This window comes from Mus caroli, chromosome 7 (genome assembly GCF_900094665.2).
Source record: "Mus caroli chromosome 7, CAROLI_EIJ_v1.1, whole genome shotgun sequence".
Lineage (NCBI taxonomy): Eukaryota > Metazoa > Chordata > Mammalia > Rodentia > Muridae > Mus > Mus caroli.
In genome coordinates, this window is record NC_034576.1 from 70,431,339 (window position 1) to 70,452,881 (window position 21,543).

General features: G+C 48.5%; 1 protein-coding gene across 3 annotated transcripts in view; it reads right to left on the bottom strand.

Moving 5' to 3' along the window:
- Window positions 1-1,166: 1,166 nt before the first annotated feature.
- Window positions 1,167-21,543, bottom strand: part of Synm (synemin) — a 30,714-nt gene continuing 10,337 nt past the window's right edge. Inside the window, exons 3-5 of one of the 3 annotated variants that reach the window (XM_021167364.2) lie at window positions 10,112-10,182; window positions 5,487-7,927; window positions 1,167-4,580 (exon numbers count right to left, since the gene is read on the bottom strand). In XM_021167364.2, the coding sequence (XP_021023023.1) occupies window positions 4,254-4,580; window positions 5,487-7,927; window positions 10,112-10,182 (2,839 nt within the window). In that variant the 3' untranslated portion in view covers window positions 1,167-4,253. Of the gene's footprint in view, window positions 7,928-10,111; window positions 10,183-21,543 lie in introns of all 3 variants that reach the window. The other 2 variants (XM_021167363.2, XM_021167365.2) reach the window with 2 other exon arrangements.

Sequence of the window (21,543 nt, forward strand, 5' to 3'; positions counted from 1 at the left end):
ACGCCCACTTGTTCAGAGTGATCCTTCAAGAGCTGAAGGAGAAAATAAACATGATAGGGTGGTGGCAGGGCCCTCTGTCTCCTCAGGAGTGTGGCAGCTCAGTAGGCAAACCATCTTTGCTTATGCCTCTTCTCTCAGACTCAGGGCTGTGGGGTGGCAGCAAGGTACACAATTATTTGTGGTCACTGTAGAGTATGCTGTCTAACTGAAGAAGTGTGTTTCAACATGGCTAGTTGGAAACAAATCTTATAAACAGAGGCTGCCAGAGGCTTCCTTGGCCCTGAAATCTTATGTCTGAATCCTTAGCCCCCAATGACAGGTAGAGATAGATTCTCTGAAGGATGATTAGACCACAAGGCAGCAGTGGGAGTGGAGAGCACTGGTTGGTGGGATCAATGTCCTTATAAAGAAGAGAACCAAGGGAAAACAATCTCTCTCTACTCCACGAAGACAGCAGTAAAGTGGCTGTCTGCAAGCCTATCAAAACTAAATCTGTGAGCATCCGTGGCTTGTATTCTCTGACCTCCAGACCTCAGATATAAACCTGCGTTGCCAAAGCTACCCAGCAGCACAGCCAGACAACTCGTGCTGCTGCGAATATAGTTTAGAATCACAAGTAATAAACTCCTCTTTAAATGTTAGCTCCTGCCCCAAGAAGGGTAGGTTGACCAGCATAAAGAGTGGTAAGCTGGTTGGTTTGGGCTTCGTTCTGTTTTTGTTAACTCAGCCTAGGGAAGAGTCATCTGGAAGAAGGACTCCAAGTTGACAAAATGCCTCTGTCAGTTGATCTGCACACGTGTCTCTGGGGTGGGGGTGGGGGGATTTCCTTGATTAATAATGTGGGTGGTACCACCCCAGGTAGCTAAGGAATGACCTGGAAGGTGTAAGAAAGGTGGCTGAACATGAGCGAGAGCGCAAACCGGTTAGCAGCGCTCCTCCGCCATCTCTGCTTCAGCTCCTCTCTCCAGGTGCCTGCCCTGCTTGAGTTCCTGCTTGGACTCCCCCACCCCGTTATACACTATGATCTGTGTATGTAAAGGCAAATAAACCTTTTCCTCCTGGGTCACTTTTGGCTGTTGTTTTATCACAGCAACAGAAATGTAACCAATGCAATGAGTCTTAGTAATATCTTCCACTGACTTCAGTTAACTCCCACAAGTGAGAAGAAATACAACTATTCATGTTTTTATTTTTGTTGCTAAAAGGCCAGATTATAGACAGACGAACAGTCACCCACTCCTTGTTTCAAGCATATATCTATATCTTAAGATACTGAGAAATGGCCATGAATAGCCTTACAAGCTGTGCTTCGAGTAACTACTTGACCAGCTCCAGCCCCAGACAATGCTGGGTTCAGCAGGAATAACTGTACCTTGGCACCCTCCTCCATCCTGGGCAGAATGGATGGCTGTCTCATCCTGCTGATAACAGTCTTCCGGGCTGGGACGATATTTATCACCAAACTTTATCCACTTGGATATAAGCTAGTTAGTGCATGCTTCCTAGTTTGAACCTATAGGGTGAAGTTCTGATCTCAGGAGGAACTAAGGAACATTTATGACCCATCCAAGTAACCCATGGCTACAATCAAAACATGGAAAGAAACTCAGGCTAGAAACTCAGGAAAGAAACATCAGCATCGAAGGAACCACATGGAAGTCAGCCAGAAAACATTCTCTTTAAGAACAATACAGTTGTTTTTTTTTTCCCCCTCGGATCTTTATTTCTACACATTCTTGTGACAGTTCTCTTTGTAGGGAACAGGTTAGCAAAATAGGCTTCTTAGATAATTCTAAATAAACACTGTAAAGCAAACGATCAAAACAACCAGTGGGAAGCTAAGAAACATTCAGTCTCCTGTAGTCTCAACAATAACAAACTGGGAGAGACTGGGTCCCTCCCTGCCCTACCACAGTGTTGATTTGACTCCAGAGTGACTGATTTCCAAAACCCCAGGGAGCTTTGGCGGTGATCTGCTACAATGTCAAGGGTGAGAAAGCCCAACCATTAGTAAGGTGGAGACATAGTAACCAGTGACAGCTGAGGACTCCTCCTTCCTGGTAGGTTCTTCAAACAGAACATTGCCTCGATGGGGATTCCAACTTAGAAATGAAAATTAGTATTTCATTCTAAGACATTTATTTTTCAAAGTAGAAGTGCCATGATATTTATAACCTGCTCACACCAGCGCCCATGGACAAGTTCATGAACTAGGACAATGACATCCAGCTAAGCCCACTTAGACTCATAATAAACTCGACATTGTCACTGTGTCTTGCATTATGGTACCAAGGCTGTACCACCTCGGCCACATTCTTACAAACCACTCGGGTTTTCTGCTTATGGAAAAAATAAGTCCTCACATCTCTGACAGTATTAGAGATGACGAGCCACAGCCGTAGTAACTCCTGGCTCAGTCTGACAACCCTGAGTTCAGTTGGCATGTGGGTAACAAAGGCTTTCCATTCAAATCCGCTTCCTTCCTGTACCCCGTGCAAGGCGTTTGAAAAGATCATCTTAAGCCGTTCTGCATTTCTCTTATACTTGGCAATGAAAAACATCGTACTCTCCTTCGCCCAGCTGCTGGAACCAGAGGGGAGATATGCCCCGTGAAACATACAGGGGTCGGGGAGGAAGGCTCCTCTCCTACCTGAAGATGGCATCCTCTAGGATCCTCAGTGCCCCACAGGCAGGTTTGTGGCCTGGGTTCAAAAGCACAGTTCGGACCCAAGAAAGCTACTATTCTGCGCTCACCGACCGCTGCACTATAGAGGCTCTTTTTCTTTTTATGTGATGCCAAGTCTTAAAAGATGGGAGCTTTAAAAACAATGCCCATGTGTAAAGGAACAATCCCAAATGAGCACACTCATCCTTCTTAAATTCAGTGGTGCACAGCTTCAGGTCCATAATCTGTGGCCCCCACGGGTGGGGCCTTTGCCATCTGTCAGCCTGCCCTGGGGGCCTAGATGCTGGGGTACGTGGGAGGCACCAGGTTCCTTCCCCTATGTACTACCTCTCTTTGACTTAGATACCCCTGCCACCACGATTTCTATTCAAAGTGCAGAAAGCATGTGTGGGGTTTGTATACGGCTGTTGCATTTTTGTCCGTAATTCTAGGAGCTCAGAAAATCCTACGAAGGAGGTCTGTACGGGGTAGAGAAATGGTTCAGCAGTTAGAAGCACTGGCTGTCCCTCTAGAGCATCGGTCCTTAACCCTCCAAAGGCTGAGGCCCTTTAATATAGTTTCTCAAGTTGTGGTGACCCCCAACCACAAAATCATGCCATTGCCACTTCATAACTGTGATTTTGCCACTGCTATGAATCGTAAATATCAGTGGTTGCCAATGTTCATAGGCAATGCCTTGCAAGGGTCGAGACCCACGGGTTGAGAAGCCCTGCTGTAGCAGGAGGTAAGTACTCCAGCTTAGGTCAGTACAGGAAGGTATCTGCTACCTCATAGCCTTGTAAAGACTTGAAAGGCTGCTGCGAGCAATCGGCATGCTTGGTTGCTCAAGCCTGTGGCCAGGGACAGCAAATCTGAACAATCAGGACACATACATGAATCTGAAGTACCAACAACAGGCCACAGCTGCCTTTCCATAAATACTTCTAAGCCCTCTTTTTTTTCTTCTAAACTTCTGTACATAGAAAGCAATTCATTCCATTTGAAAAATAATTTTAAATCTCTGATAAGTAACTTTTTCTTAAAGAAATCATTGACTAGATTTTTTTCCCAAACATAGTCTTGCTTACTTTCTATAATTTCTTTTTTTTTAAAAAGATGTAGGAAAGAGAAAAACTCACCTATTTTCCTTTCCAGTGTTAGCTTACTGTTTGATATTAGCACATGCAAACACAACCTACCCTTAAATATATTATTTTAATCTGGTTAATGTTAAAAGTGTCTTGCCTATAGATGAACAGTAGAACAGATATAAGCCACGCCTGTGACCTGGTGCAAAACTCGTATACACTGTCTCCACGCGTGGAGAGAAAAGTTTGGAGAAAGGAACTTTTTGAGACTGAAAAGATGAAAAGAAGTCTGTGAAAGTTCCACCTCAAATGTAAAATCCCCAACCTTTACAAATACGCTCTAAAGCAAACCATCTCAGCCTAGGCTTCTCTAAATAAAGGTATTGATAACCAGCCTCCCCCTCCCCCTACACTTAGTGAAGGGCTTGCATTTCGGTATTTTGAAGGCTTTGTACATCGATGTTTCCAGAGTGCCATCCAGGACAAGATAGTTGCATTCATCAAAACCATCCCTCGCCCTCCTCCTCCTCCTCCTCTTCATTGTCTAGATAAAGAAGAGCCACTTTCTTCTCATCTGAAGCCACCGACCTTTGGTCTACCATTCTCTGCAACTGTACCGTCTTGTCAAATCCAGCCTGCTCCGTGCCTTTCTCTCCAGGGGCCTGGTGTGCATCCCCAGGGGAGGCCCCAGAGCCAGTGCTGGCCACTCGCTCATCCCTACTGTGTGCAATTCTCCAGCCACCATGGTGAGACACACTGTGAGCTTCCACTTCCGACCCTGTGTCTCGGGTCCAGCTGCGGATCGCTCTCGTGTCGCTCAGATCCATCTGGAAAGTAAATGAAGTTTCTTTGGGCCCCCGTGCAATCCGACACGGTGTGCTACCACCGTCTGCTCCCCCAACCAGCCCAGGGGACGCCACGGAACCATCAAGTACAAATGTTTTAGATACGGGTCTCCCGGTGACAAAGTACTCAGCAGGTTCTTCCTCTGTAGGACCTATTTGAATGTGCCTAAAGGACCTGCTGACGTTTGCTGTCACCTCTGCTCCTGTGTCGCCCACACTGTCTGGAGGAGACCCAGAAATGACCCTCTGGAATGTGTTCTCTTTGTTCTGGAGGATTTCTCTATCTGAGGTGAAATTGTGAGTGGCCTGGATTGTGCCTGCTGAACCTTCCACCATAACCATGTCTTCTGAGTCCCTGAATTCCAATGTCTGTGGGGCCATCTGCTTGGAAGCTAGGTACCTCTGGGGCACAATGTCAATACGCTGGATGGATGTACCCCTCTCTAGCGACACCTTGGTGTGCTCAGAATCCTCTTCTCCCCACCCTACCTTGTCTGGGATAGGAGCTATGAACTGGATTTCCTCTCTGAACCCTGCTTTGGGGCCTAACTGGAGACTCCTTACAAAAGTCTGGCTACCCACTGACTCTTCAGTTGCAAAGTTACTGCCAACCTGGGCTGCCCCAGAAACAGGACCCTGAAAACGAATTTCTTTCTCGGTGTGAGACTGCTCAGAGCCAGGCATCCTGCCGCTCCCTGAGATGTCAGCTCCCACAGACAGTCCCACTGGGCCAGGCTCTCCTGTGTCTCCTGTTTCCTGCCAGGTAGGCACAGAGCCTCGGAAAATGACTTCTGTGGACATTTGGCTTTGATGGGGACCCAGTGTGATGTGCCTCACAGAGCGGCTGGCTCCCTCAGAGCTGACTGCCTCGCTGAAGTCTCCACTTACCTCCACCACCTGTGCGGTGGGTCCTCCGTAGGTGACCTGTTCTGTCCTCCACATTTCAGTGGGACCTAGTTTAACATGCCTTACAGACTGGCTCACATCCTCCAGCACATGAGACTGTACAAAACCCGTTGGGCTGGTCACTTCCACAGTAGCTGACACTGGACCCTGGGTAACACGCTGATCTGAGCTGGGAGAGACCTGGCCAGCATCATCCCTCTCACCAGATGGGCTATACAGCTCCCTGGTGGCCCAGCGCTTGAAGAGAATGCCACCAGCAGGCACCTCCTCTTCGTCTTCCCTGTCTGGGCTTCTAGACACTGGGCTGGAGCGCTTGGCCAAGCTCTCTCTGACCACAGACTCCACAGCCCTCTCTATTTCCCCAGCTTCATCTCTGCTCAACTCCTCCAGGTCCAACTGATCGGCATCTACAGTCTGCGAGAGGTTGACTTCAGCCATCAAAGTCACAGAACCACCAGCAGCGCTCTGGACTTTCTTCACGTCCACGGAGACACTCCCTGGCTCTCCTTGACCCTGTCTGGTCAGAGCCGACAGCTCCTCCTTCATGCGCTCGGGCAATGTTTCCTCCAGCTGCCCAATGACCTCCACCAGCTGGTGCCGGGGCTCACTGGAGAAGACACCCTTGATAGAGGTGTGGAATTCATGCGGTATTTTGATCTCTTTCTCAATGACTGTGGGTTCAGCATGGAGTTCACCACTGGCTTCTTCCTTCAAGTGAGCAGAACCAATGGCACCACCCAGGGAAGGTACTGGGACCTCCAGGACCTTCACATGCTTCTCTCCCCCCACATCACCTCTCATTTTCCTTCTCCAGGTCCCCTGCGCAATTTCATCTTGCCATGAGTACCGGATGGTAGACTCTTCCTCGATATGAATCTGTCCATACACTGAGCCATCATCTTCTCTGTCATGCCCCCCGGGGTACTCATCTGGGGTAGACACAAAATAGCTCTGCTCCCCCTCTGAGTCGCCTGCCTCTGTCACTTCTTCCACGTGAGGGATGTTCCCCTGGGGCTGGTTGGTCTGATGTGAACGCATTGAGAATGCCATGTGGGTCTCTCCTTCACCATCCTCTTCTTCCACAAACCCCTTGGGGCTGGGAGACACGTCATCGACTTCTTCTACCTGAAAGGGGGTAGAAAACTCTATTTTCCCACCACCTATGTAGCTCATGGGCTCTTCCACAATCTCCACATTTACGACTTTGGCTCTCCCCTCCCTGCCTTTCAGACCCAGGTTGATCATCTCTCCTATCATCGTCTCCGTTGACTTCCCCTTCAGTCCTACTTCCTTGACATCCTTGCTTAGAAGGTAGTCCAGGCCAGCTTCATCAGAAACATCAACATCTTCTGTCAGCTTCGACTCCACAACGATTTCTGTCTTGGTTTTCCCATCACCAGGAAACTCTTTCCTGTCCACGTAAGTGACCTTTGTGTCCGGGAAAGAAGTGGCATCCTCCTCAGCACCTGGAGACTGGGTAAACTGCTTAAGGATGGTGGTGACGATGCTTTCGGCTATGGTTTCTGTCGTTGGGTCACTTTGCAGAGAGCTGGCAGTGTCCTGGGTATCCAGCTGGAACTTTGTCTCTTTGGTCTCCTCCTCTCTTCCCCTACTGTGGCTAACGTCCTTCCTTCCAGGTGACTGCAAGTGTATGGTGGACACCTCTGCTCTGCTGCCCCGGGATACTTCTAGACTGATGGGCACTTCTCTTTCTTTTACACTTCTCTCCTTCAGTGCTTCCTTCTCTCTGGCCTCATCCCTCAAATGCTGGCTTTCTCTCTTTCTGGCATCTCTATCTAACTTGGTTAGCTCTTCCCACCTCAAGTTTCTTTCCTCTGAAGCCTTCTCTTTAGAATCAAACATTTTCTCTTCTGGCTTTATTCTGATGACCCCTGATCTGTCCCTTTCTTGTTCTTTAGTGGCTCGCACTTCTAATTTCTTCCCCAGAATGACAGTCCTCTCATTTGACGGAGTGCTGTTCACGGCACCTGCTGCCACATGGCCCTGGTGACCTCTGTATGACTCTCTGGTAATAATAGACTCTGTGGCCCGCTGTGTGTGGGTGTCCCCCGTGCCTTCGACTTTGGATCTATGGGGGAATGTTTTCACTTGAGCATCAGTGTTTCTTAGAAAGCCATGGATTGGCGTGACTGGTCTTAAATTGGCTTGGCTGCTGATGGTTTTCTCCAGGGGCTTTTGCTGCCATGAGGTTGTAGCTGAGGAAGAATGGCGGGAGGTCAGGAAACCCCTTCTGGCAGCACTTCCTGTGGTTGTCTGTGAGTCAAGGTGCCCTGGCCAGTTAGAATACGCGGCCGAGCTGTGATTTACAGCTGCCCAAGGTGTTTTTCGCCTTGGAAAGAGATTTTTCTCATTTTTCCTCTGCAATACTGAGTTGGTGTAGCGATAGGATGTGTTTCTGGGCTCTGTAGAAATGGAACAACAGTTCATTTAGATGACAGCCATCATTTTATTTTCATCATAAAAGCACTGCTATAGGTCAAACCCCATGTTATTATAAAATATACTGTTATTACAGGAAGGGTCATTTCAAGAGAATACTCTTATTCTCCACATTATCTTTTGGTTGTTTTAGAACTCCTGTCACAGTGAAATAGCGCCCCACAAACACCTTAGCCTAGCACGCTTCTCAAGCTGCTGATCTCAGAATCCTCCCTCCCTTTAGAGAACTTGAATGCAAACGGTGCCGAGTGTGCCAGAGAGGTCAGAGGCACTGGGTTTTCTCGTTAAATTTTCACAATAGTATGATATCTCAGAAACTTTAATTTTGACTTTGTTGAGATGGGTTTGTTATTTCAGCAGAGAAGAGCCCATAATCACCAACTGTGTAATTCCTGGGTGACAAACAGCACCCCTCTCCACCCTTAGGACTTGGTTTATCAGTCCCTCTGTCGAGCTGCAGCTATTGAAGTCTTTAGTGTTTCTAAGCTCCCTTGTATGTTTATGCCTGACAATTCATGATTCCACGAACAAACCGATTGTCAGAGCTCCACCTGTCCTAATGGCATCCTCCTGGAGTTAAGAGGCAGTCTCAGGGCTTCCGGGTTTCCTCAGGATCCCCCTCAGAGAGTGCTACCCTTCAGGTGCACAAACTCCACTGGGGTAAGCAGCTCTTTGGGATGGTAACTGAGTTAGAACATCGAAGCACCGTCCACTCTGAGTGTTTCTTAGTGTCCGGCTGGGCACCTCTCCACTCCTCCCTCATGGTAATGGAAGCTAAAGGTCTCACTGAGATAGGTCCCCAAGATACAGGGAAAGAGATCAGGCTAAACAGGCTAGAACTTTTTTTTTTTAACAAAGATTCCAATATACTGATCCTAACCTAGAAACCCCAGAAGATGAACCCCCAAGGTCAATAAGAAATATGGAAGGCCACAGAGAGTAGTTTTAGGTCATAGGAAGCAGCCAGCATTATTTCTGGGCACATTATAAAGGGCGACTAAGAGCTTTAATACATATTGATCCGTTTACTGGAAATCATCTTCAGGTTTCTTCCATAAATAGTTAATGGGTATCTATACTATGCAGGAAACAGAGCTACTCAGCCACACAAAGGCTGATGTACAACCAGGCACTTTTATTCCCCAGCATCTTTCTTTGTCCTAATACCTAAGTGTTAAGTAGATTTAGTGTATAAATGTGAAGTGCGTATGTTGTACTACTATTCAAAACTATTTCAAATTGCATATCTGCACTGAACACATGTAGACCCTTTTCTTGTCATTCTCCTCTAAGTAACGCCATGTGCATGGTGCAGACGTGGTTCTGTATACTGTAAGCAACCTAGGGAGGATTTGGAGTCTGTACGAGGATGTGCGGACCCTATAACATTTCAGATAAGTCACTTGATCTCCCCTCAAACACCAAGGAAGACTATGCTGAACATACCACATGCCTTTTAGGCTGACATTGCTTAGCCAGAATCTCTTAAGATTCAGCAGGTTTAAATATTTATTTTTAAGGTTATCTTATAGATTTTTTTAAGGTCTCCCAAATGAGCACATTAAGCTCTTTTGTGTCAGGCCTATGGCTGTAGGAAGGAAAGCCCTGATCTGAAGCTGTGGGCCCAGCTGGTTATACCTTCCTGACGTGCCACTTCAACTTAAGGTGGCATGGTAGTGTCAATGTTCTGGTAGGGCTACAGTTTCCTGAGTGCTGACTGCATCTTGTCCAAAGTGATAATTTTGTCCGTTAGTTACAGCCATAACTGTTTGGTCTGGAAAAAGAAACGATGTCCCTCCCAAGGATGGAATGAACAAGTACAGATCTGCATCATCCTTCAGAAGGCCTGGCATTAACTGCTGCTCCTCAGCTAGAAAGTGCCTCAAAATACTCTCCCATGAGCACACCAGTCTGCGGGGGACTTCCGAGGTCATTCTGATTCCCACTGGAATTTAAATTACATCCCATTCAACTAAAATCTACTTGGTACTTAAAAAGAAGGACAATCTATTATCATGGGGGAGGGGGGAAATGACCAACCCCTCTCCTTCTATAAAGTTGTCCCCTCCTCCATCTGTGGAGGGGGCAGCTCAGAGAGAAGGCATTTTAGCAATACAATTTTAGCAAACACAATCTCTTATATTTACCTTGTGGCACGTTTTCAATGTTCTCAGTCCAGATCAATATCTCCGGATTGCTTTCTCCTTCCAACAAGGCCCTGTGAACGTTATTTTTTAAAAATCATTTATTCTAGTATGAAAGGGGGCAGTGCTTCTCATCAAATTTGTTGGGTGGCATTTTGTCAGTGACCACACCATCGCAGGCCCGTGCATTTTAAGACCTGTGCCTGAAGATGTGGCTTGGGTAGGGGCTGTACCAGGACGGTACACTTCTCTGCTTACCCTCATGCCCCTGATGTCCAGCATAGCATCTGCTACATGACAGATGCTCAAGTGAGACCAGAGGAAGGAAGAAAATGTGTGGGCCAGGCTTCAGAAGTACCAGAGAGTTCAGTCTTTCTAGGAAGTCCCCCAAGTCCCCCAAAGAGAAAAGAAAACCTTTCCTGCCCAAGGCAGAAAGGGGAACACACCAAGGAATGCTGGGGAGATTGGCAGAGAAAGGCAGGTCAGGACCTAGCTTCCTGAGCAGCAGAAAGAGACCTGGGCCAGTATTTCACTCAAGCTGTAGGGCCCCAGAACACCTGAGCACCTTGATATACACACATTCACACAGAAGGGGTGTCTATGGAAAGCAGAACACAGAGCTATAACAGACACTATTTGTAAACAGGAGGCTGGATGGAAGCTGGTGTTGCCCATATATACACACATACACATATACATATATACACACCATATACATACACACACTCACACACACTTCAATCCTAGGACCACGTATATGCTAGGTGACTTCTTTGCCACAGAGCTATATCTGCAAACCTATATGAACATCTCAGAGATGAAGGCAAGCATATAGACCAGCACCCCCATGGGCATACCACTTCACCTGGCATCTTTTGCCTTCCTTAATAACACGGGGTTGAAAGTACTCTGATAGGTATAGCTCCAAATTTCTAAAATTTTAGTCTTTATTAAGTCTTCTTTTGCATCCACCACTTCAGACAGGCACTGAAGAGGGTGTGGGGCCCAGATAGAATAGCAGGCTGGGGGTGAGGGTTATCAGTAGGATGCCAATCAGCTGGTCACTTCCAACAACCTACAGGACTACTAGAGATTGCAGATGTAACAGTTATGGGGTTGCTAGAGCAACACGTGAAGTCACTAACCCTAACTCCCAGAGGGGCAGCATACATGGCAAGGCTGCCGAGAACCACAGCCCACTTGGAACTGCTGATGTCAGCACCCAGGGCCAGCAGCGAAATGAAGCGGGGAGCCCAGGTCTCAGCTGGGCTTGGCAGTGTGGGGGAACTACAGCAAGGCTTATGTCCACTGAGTTAAATGTGGCAATGAGAGCCCTCTGTCTACTGGAAGAAAACAAAGGGGGCATAAGGGACTCGTCCCAGGCACATACCGGTGGCCTGCCCACAGAAGCAGCCACTGAAATACACATGTGTGAAGAGACAAGAAGACCAAGGCCAGAGCTAAAGCCCTTCCACTCAGGATGAAGGCCAGGAAACAGGACACCAATCCATTAATCCCACACCCTCATGACCAAGCAGTTTAGCTTCCAGGAACACAAACAGCTTCCATCATCAAAAAGCTCTGAGGTCTTTATAAAAGGAGAATGTTCTGGGGCGAATGGACTTCAGGTCAATAACCTGGGGTTTGTGCAGCAGAGCAACATTCTATAGCTGAGAGCCAGAGCAGGGCCTGGGGATTAAGCCAAGTTTAGACCCTACAAGTTTCACATGCCACAGGGCGGGACTTAGACTCAGGCTGCCAGACTCAGGACATATGAAACCTTTTGGGAGTTCAGGTCAGCAGAAAATGTTGTGGATGGGCCCAGGGGACCAATGACTGGAGAAAGCTATGCCTTTCTCCACCCCTCAAAGGAGAATGGCTCTGTCTCACTTCCAGGGGAAAGCCAAAACCTTATCCAGCTTTACTGTAGTCAGAGGCCAGCACTGAACACAACAGTTTTGCCTCCCGTATCCACTTACTCATGTGGCCCAGAGCACCGAGCCTTGCCCAGCTCCTTGTCTGAGGACACAAGGCCAGCATGAAGACAGTGCCTTAGTCAAAAGCCCACAGGATACCCAAAGACAGAACCTTGAGCCCAGGTGTCCCTCTCCCAGGCCCTCAACTCTCCAGTCACTTCCCCGTGAGACAGGGATGGTGACATTACATGCAAATGTCAGAACACACACACATTCTGCCAGTAGACCCTCCATATAACATTCATAAAAGCAAATTCAACCACTCAGTAATCCCATCCCAACTTCCCCCATGTGTGACCTCCTGTGTGAATCCTCTATCTGTGCCCCAGTCACTGGCTGGGTCCTAGAAGGCAGGTGCACGTGCCATCTTGCAGAGCCCAAGCACCCACCACAGAGCCTGAAATGGGCATCTGTCCCCTGGGTTCTCCATTCACGATACAGAAGCACATGCCCTTCGGTGACAGCACTGAACCCTGCCCTACCCACACAGTCCTAGAGACTAATACGGCAAAGCACAAGACTAAATTGATAGGGTGAGTTCCTGTGACACCTTCAAAGCGCAGCTGAAGGGACGGGACGAGGTTGTACAACTTTAAGAAACGGAGCGAGCTCTTCAAGGCTCCCACCAAACCTGGTTATTTTAAGAGCAAGGAAGGAACGCTGCCTCCAGGCCACCGAGACTGTGAGAATGCCAACCCCCTGAGTCACTGGCTATTAGAGAGTACTTCACACAGCTCTCTAACAGGAAAATAGGCAAACAAGAGGGAGACCAGTCCCTGGCCTCATTAGGAGCTTCACACAACTCTATGACGTGGAAGTGAGCTGTAATGTGGCCTCTGGCCCCACTCCAGGCCCTAATGGGCCACCCAGCATCCCAACCAGCCAGTGATGGGGGTGCCTGTCTGGGACAGATGATGCAAATGAATTTCAGGGCCTATCCGCTAATGCTTAGCACTGCGGGCACAAGGCTGATGAGCAGTGCATCTTCTATAACTAAGGACGAGACCAGGGAGAGGGACGGAAGGGGACACTTCCAGAAGTGACACCTGTGAAGAGCCTGCCATGGCCCAAGGGTCTTTGGATGGTTCACATTGTGCTTCCAAGCAGGTGTGGAACTTGGGGAGAAGAAACCAGAGCCACAGTCCCTCTGAGATGCACCCTTCAGCCTGCCTACTGTGCATAGCTGAGCTCCACAGAAAGAGGATAACGTTGGTTCCCCCTGGACACCGATCCATCGCCAGGAGACAAGCTGAATTCCACTCACAGGAGATGCATTGTTACACAAATGTCCAGGATGTGGAAAGGGGGGGACGGGGAAGGGGAAGGGGAAGAGACAGCGCTAGCCACCCGTGATCATTCTTTTTATGATCACCTCTAAATGGTATCCCAAAGGCCAACTTCAGACCAATACCAGAAGACTGAATGAAGTGATGTAATTAGCAGACAAGCAAAGGATGCTGACAGAACAGGAGAACAGGACAGGACAGAACCACTGACAGTGGGCCGTACAGCAAGTGCTGGAGGCCGGTGGCCTTGACTCAAATCCTGGGCATGACACTACCGAGTTCCATAAGCCTCCGCAGGCCATCGAGACCAGGTGGGACTTACTGTCTGCATTTCTGAAATGGGAAGAGAGCTTAGGTTTGCGATGGCAATTAAGTAAGCAGTAGATCATTCATAGAAGAATGGCTGTCACTAAATAAGTGCTTGATAGATATTATCCTCATGGTCACAACGGTGACCTCCCCCTTCTGTGGCCTTGAAGAAAAGACATTTTCAGTTAATAAAGTCAGTCAAAGGGGGAAAGGAAGGGTTTTGTCTTGTCTTGTCTTGTTTTGTTTTTTAAATCTAGGTAGCACCCAAATATGTTGTCTTCACTTACTTTTGTTTGTTTTTTGGATGGAGTCTCACAGTGTAGCTCAGGGTGGCTTTGAACTTGAGACCCTCCTACTTTAGTCCCTCAAGCACTAGGATTGCAGGCACACACCCATCTCTTCTAAGCTATTTATTCTTAAATTGCAAGAGTTTGTCCATTCATTTTGCCTAGAAACCAACCCTTAGTGTGAACACACATATTTTTAAAGTTCACCCCCAAAGGAAGGATTTAACTTTACAAATAAGCAAAATGGACTTTCCTGAAATCTTATAAGAAGCTCTAAGAAATATTTTCTTTGAATACACGTGACAAGGTACAGGTGTCTTGAGAAATAATAGGACAACCAGAAATACCATTCTCATGAGGCAATAAACACCAGGAGCCAATCCTCATTTCTTCATTCGCAGCTAGAGACCACACCCTATCATTCTCCACTAAGAAAACCCTCGCCTTCATCCACTGTCATCAAAAAGTACAAATGGGAAGCTTTATATAGCCATTATTGTATGACTGGGGTTTTGTTTGTTTAGTGTGGGGGTAGGGCAGTCATATGTACGTGTGTACGGGTTTGTGCCCGCACAGAAGCCAGACTCTGCACTATTCCCTTGAATCAAGATCTCTCACTGAAACTAGAGCTAAGATGGTAGCCAGCAAGTTCCAGTGACGCTTCTGTCTCTGGCCCCCATCCCCAGCACTGGTTACATGGACTGTTATGTAGCTCCTGGGATAAGAACCCATGTCCTCATATCCTCACAGGGAGTGCTCTCTGACCCACCGGGCCATCTCCCCAGCCCAGATGTGACTGTTTCTAACTTGTCTCTTCTAAATGGTTTATTATTTTTATTTGGGGATAGGTATGTGAACATACATGTGCCACACCATGTGTGTGATCAGACAACCTGTGGGAGTCGCTTCTTTTCTATTTCTATACTGGTTCCAAGGAATCACACTCAGGCTTGAGAGCAAGCAGATTTACCCAGTGAGACACCCTCACCAGCCCTAACTTTACCTAACTTGTAAAAGGACTTTTGCCCTAAAGACTGGGCCAGTCCATTTATACATTATGTAACCGCAGCTGGGGAGATGGGCCATTGCTATTTTCCTGGATTGTGTTCATGGTGAGAGAAATGGTTTACAGGAGGAAAGGTTTCTTTGTGGCTCAGTTTCACGAATTTCTCTTCACCCTGTTTCTATGCAAGTGCCTTGAGGCATATACAGGTATGTTCCCGCACAGAAGCCAGACTCTGTGCTATTCCCTTGAATCCGAATCTCTCACTGAAACTATAGCTAAGCTGGTAGCCAGCAGGTTTTGCCATGGTGGGGCAAAGCAAGAGAAAGAGTGGAGAGGTGACCAGGGACAAAGGTGGCCTCCTTCCTCCTTCCAGGTCCCACCTCCTAGTATATACAACATCTTCCCACTACTGCTATCCATTGTGAGCCCAGTGGATTAATCCACAGACAGGGTCAGAGCCCTGAGGATCCAATCACTTCTGAGGATCCAATCACTTCCAGAAGCTATCAGCTGGCAGACAACCATATCTTCATAAACATACGAGCCTTCAGGGCCATGCTTCCACACCACAACCCAGGAGAGACACAGAACCACTGTGAATCCTTCACCCCTGCCTGCTCTTAGTTTCTTTTCCATTGCTGCACAGACACAATGGCCAAGGCCACTTAAAGAAGAAAGCGTTCCTGGGGGGCTTGCTTATAGCTTCAGAGACTGAGTTCATGACCATCATGGTGGGGAGCATGGCAGCAGGCAGGCAGGCATAGAGCCAAGTAATGAGAGCCACGTTTGGAGACAAGTACTGCCAGGCAGAGAGAGAGAGAAAGAGGGAGGAGAGGGAGAGGGAGAGGGAGAGGGAGAGGGAGAGGGAGAGGGAGAGGGAGAGGGAGAGGGAGAGGGAGAGGGAGAGGGAGAGGGAGAGGGAGAGGGAGAGGGAGAGGGAGAGGGAGAGGGAGAGGGAGAGGGAGAGGGAGAGGGAGAGGGAGAGGGAGAGGGAGAGGGAGAGGGAGAGGGAGAGGGAGAGGGAGAGGGAGAGGGAGAGGGAGAGGGAGAGGGAGAGGGAGAGGGAGAGGGAGAGGGAGAGGGAGAGGGAGAGGGAGAGGGAGAGGGAGGAGAGCTAGCTGGGATTCCCATGGGCTTCTGAAACCGCAAAGCCCGCCCTCAGTGGCACACCTCTTCCAACAAGGCCACACCTCCTAATCCATCCCAAACAGTTCCACCAAATGGGGACCAAGCAGTCAAACCCATGAGCCTCTGGGGGTCATTCTCATGCAAGCCTTCACATGCCCAGAACACAGAAAGCAAAGTTCCTTTTGAATTCGCGCCCAGGCTACACAAACAGTCATTCCGATCAGAGTGATCGGCGACAAGCTGAGCCTTCCTCCCAGGACAGATTTCAAATTCCTCCCCCCCCCGCCCCCTCCCATCCTTTCTAGCAGCTTGCTGTTCTGGGAAGAGGCTACTTAGTTTACAATTGCACTTTCTGCTCACTCTCTACCCACAGCAGCTGGACCAGAATTTCCTGTGTCTAGAAAGCCATCCTCCAAGGAGAACAGCAGCCATCGGCATCAGATCAGCTGTGCTCACTTGGCAAGCATCCACTAGGTGCAGTATAGGTGACTGTTGACATCTTCTCACAGTTATGGTTGTAGTGATTGGACTAGGTTTGGCCCCCACTGACTCATGCATTTCAATGCTTGGCCATAGGAGGTGTGGTCTTATTGGAATGGGTGTGGCCTTGTTGGAGGAAGTGCATCACTGTGTAGGCAGGCTTTGAGGCCTCCTTATGCTTAAGCTCTGCCCAGTGTTCCTGGCTGCCTGCAGAACACAGTCTCCCTTGCCTACCTTCGGATCAAGATATAGAACTCTCAGCTCCTTCTCCAGCACCATGTCTGTCTGCAGGCTGCCATGGTTCAAATCATGATGATAATGGACTGGACCTCTGAAACTGTAAGCCAGCCCCAATTAAATGCTTGCCTTTGTATAAGAGTTGCCTTGGTCATGGTATCTATGTGCAGCAATAAAAACCCTAAGACAGTGGGGTTGGGAGGTCACTGGACCCTTGCTTGAGATTCCAGCAGCTCATTGCAACCGTTTGTTTGCAGTTCTGACATAAGTGCATGTGGTTTGGGGAGGGAGGGTTGGGGAGTGCTGGGGTACAGAGGCTAGGGGAGGCAACTGAAGAAAAGCTCTACCTATGCTACTATGGAGCTGAAGACTTCCCAGTGTAGACACTTTGAGGTCACCCATGCTCTTTAAGTGAGGCCATTGGCTCTGAGAGTGGAATTGTAGAGTTGTCACTGGGACCTAATGAGGAGGCAGACATTGTTTATAACTGTCCCGTGGAAGGAGTTCTCGAGACACTGTGACTTACTGTGATAGGGCGAGGATACTGCAGCTTTTGTCTATTGCCATCCTCGGGTTATCAGTCAGTCCTACATAATCACTCACTTCCAGTGAGGGCCCTGTGCTGGGAGCTTCAGCCTGTGGCCCTGGGTGCTGGACGGCATGCTGCTCTCAGGGTTTTCCCAGGAGAACCCCAGCTTCCTGGCTGACTCCACACCAGCCAAGAAGGCCTCTGATGCTCCAGCCACTTCTTTCAGGACTCTAACATTGAAGCTGCAGTGATGAGAAGAAAGCCCTGCTTTCCACCTACAGATATCCAGAACCTCTGTGTCCTAGACTTCCTATATCCCACCTGCCTGAAGTTGTCCCCTGCCTGCCCCTGTCATGGTTCCAGCCTGGGACTGTGCCTGGCCTGTTACAGAAGGCCCTCTGTCAGGTTCCAGGCACCTGCAGCCCAGCAGCCAGCTTCCTTTCCAGAGCCCTGCTCACTCATTTCCACCTTTCCTCCTTTCACACATTTTTGCAAACATGCTGGCCCAGTTGGAGTGCCTTCCTGGTCCTTTTCTGACGGTCTGCTTCTTAGCCTCACATTCACACCTCAGGACTCAGATCAATGCCTGTACCTTTGACAGCCTCTCCCTCCCTTCTCTAAACCACCTTTACCACTTGTCAACTGGCAGCAAACCATCTCCAGCATTTCCTCCAAATGCTGCTTTTGATGATGATAAAATGCGGTGTCCATCACCTCAAACTTCTCCTGCACCCCAGGTCCCAAAGTATCTGTTCAAATGCCCCTACCCTTCCCAGATTCTGACCAATCTCATTTCCCTCTGAATCCTTTGAGTACACAACACACACACACACACACACACACACACACACACACACACACACTGCAACTACGAACATCAGAAACCTTGCACTTGAGTGTCTTCTAGGACATCTTTCTTAGCATGAAGAAGGCTTCCCTGGGTTAATGCTACCTTAACTACAGCTTGTATTCCCTAACATGGAGGCCACCCTGAGCATGGCACACTACATGCCAAGTGTCTTTGGGGAGACTGAAGGCATAGGCCCTCCAACACAAGACGCAGCCTCAGACGTGAGGTCTGGCTCAAGCATGACCTACAGTCCTCCACATCAGGCCCTCAAATGATTGGCATTGTCACAAATGCCACCGGTCTCTGTCATCATGCCAGTCACTTATTCTGCATGGAACTCCTTCCCCATCCCACATACTGGTTTCCTGACTTCCCTTTCCATCAGAACCAAGGACAGCGCCTCCCTCTCCACATGTTCCTAGGTTCCTCCAGCTGCAATCTTTGCAACCATAGACTGCCCACGGCATCCCAGTCCCCAGTTCCACAGAGGGAAAGTTCTGAAGTTCAAATCTTGGGCTTTCAACTTAGCAACAATGTGGTCTTTTAAGTAATTGCTCCCCTGAAGTGGAGTTCCATCATGAATGTATGTCTCTGTTGTATGAGCATGGGGACACTATGACACAGCACTCAGGAGGTGACAAAAAGTAAACAGGAGGCAGCTCTTACACCTGTCATGCATTATGAATCAGAAGCCCAAACAGGTTGCTTTAGGATACATTAAAAAAAAAAAAAAAGGATGATGATACATGGCAGACAGGCAGCCAATCAAACGAAGGAGCAAACTAATTTAGCAAATGTACCTACAAGGCACACAAGAGCACTTCCAATTATGTTAACTTTCTGTTTGAAAATTTTTCACAAGACATCATTGAGAAGATGAGACCCCACACGTTGACACAAATCTGCAAGTAAGATTCAGAAGATGAGTCACATTGCTCATCTCGAATGGCCTAGCTTCACATTCCATCCAAATCGGGTCTCTACCAGGTGCATCTGTAGGACTCTGTGACCTCACACAGATCCACTCTGGCCCCATGAAGATGGCTAGGTCAGCTCAAACTGACCAGCTGATGAGCAGGACCAAGTAAGAGTCTGCAAAAACATCCTGCTGTCCCTCTGGTGTACAATGCTCTACCCTTGGGCTCTCCTCCATGCTGCTGCCCTCGAGACAGGCCCAAGCCCGACAATGATGGTCGCCTGCTTCCAAGTAGCACTGCACACACACATTGCCTTGGATCTTATTAGAAGGCCACTAGGATGTAGCAAGTTGGGTTTGGGCTTGGGATTCCACATTTCCTATGAGCTTTTTGTGTGGTGTTTTGTGTGGTAGGAGCTGCTGGGCGCATACCCCAAGATGTCCTGGGTCCAAGGTTCTCCATGCTGGTGGCACCTGACAATCACCTGGAGAGAGGTTAAAGCCACCACACCTGGTCCTACTCTACACCAATCCAATGGAATTGTAAGGATTAAAGTTAACCTGTGAACGTCACTGGCCCAAGGACGGATAGCTTCCTGAAATGCTGTTCACGTACACTAATAAGTCATGTGATTTTACCTCTGTAAACAGTTGGTTGCCCCAACTATACAGGATGTGGTTGATCTGACACAGGTGGGAGGTTCATAGGCAGGAAATCAGGCAGGGTGTATGCTTGCCCCTGCTGGACAAAGATGGGAAGTACCATAGTGAACATCTGACTGACTTAATTCAGTGCCATTTTCTGGGAATCCTTGGCACAGACTGGGCCAGTGTCCATCTTCCTGGCTGGAATTTAATAAAGCTTGCTTTAATTGGATAATCTCCAAATTTGCAGGCTTAACAGAATCTCTGGGGTTAGGACCCCAGGGGCCTCCAAGAACTCTTAGGGGGGAGGGTTCTGTTCTGTATCTAAGCATCCTTCCTCTCACCACTTGGCTGCTGGGAAAAGCGGGTACTGACAGAGCAGGGGGATAAACACTCCCTACCCACCTTGCTATGGTCAGCCCTGGAGGCAGAATCCAGCATGGCCCTTGTCTGTCTGTGAGCCTTGTCCCTTCTCTGGTATACACAGTGAAGTCCTATAGCCTCTGCCAACAGCCAACAGCATTGTTGGCTGTCCTCTAATGCCCGAGGCCTCATTCTCACAGGAAGCTGCCATGCAGGCGTGGCTACCGGTGGACCACCGAGATCTGATGAAAACCTCCATCCTTGAGCTCCCATGGTTTTTTCATTCTATCTTGCATTTACTTTTGAAACATATGGAGTCGTTCATAAATGAGCCTGCACTGGGGGAAATCTGTAAACATGCAATCCTACTTTATGGTTACTTACATTTCTCCTTCACCGTGAAAGTCCCAGAAAGGGGCAAAATATCTGGGTTAGAAAGTATCTGGGGCCCTGGAGAGCTGGCTTTGGTCAGCAGATAAACTGCAGGGAGACGAGCCTGAAGCTTTAAAGAGGTGTAGGACCTTCCCTTTCCCGTGGCCTGCTCAGTCAGAGGGACCACAGGACAATGACAATCAGTGAGTGATTGGGAGTACAGGGAACGCTGGTGGCAAGTCACGTGGGCCCCAGAGGGGGACAACTCTTGTCTCAGTGTCAGATGCTGTCACCTTTCTATCCCCTGGGGCCAAATGTTCTATCCCACTGCCTTCAGAAAGGAGGGCAGATGAAGAGTCCACTTTCAGAATTGGCAGATGGGTTTTGTGAAGAACACAGGGCACAACAAATGGCCCAGGTCGGCAGATGGCAAGGGTGCTAGCACACACGGGACACCCATGCTTACCCCACACAGCGTACTGAGGAAGAACTGACTGGAGGGTGATATGAGCTTGCTTCAGTACACTACTCATTGCTGATAAAGAAAAGAAAGGGGAAAAAAAATCCAGGCGTTTGACTTACAGAAAGAAATGCTTTGTATTAACAGTTCGTGTGTCTTCAATGTCTATGGTTGCCTACGAGACTAAACCTAAATGGGGACCATGAGAAGTACAGCCATGCTGACCACCAGGGCTTGTCAGCCACTGCTAGACAGGGCGAGGCAGCCTAGGCTTTTGATTTCCCCTGGGCAAACTTGGACAGCAGAAAGGGGTCCGGCCGGTGAAACCCATCACTCATCCCTGAAAGGGCTGAGGCTTTTAAGCACCAAAGAAATGGGTTTAATAATGGGTTTAGAAAGACTGCAGCAACAGGCAGAGGCAATCAGTTGTATCCCTGCAGATGGTCAGGCTGCTGATGCAGAAATGGCTCGTGATCAATGTGCTTAGAAAAATGAAACTGGGAATATTGTGAGCACTGTAGCCGAAAAGCAGGCTCTGGATGCTTGGGCAAGCTGCCTGCCTGTGCACTCTTGCTTTTCGGCAACTGTGAA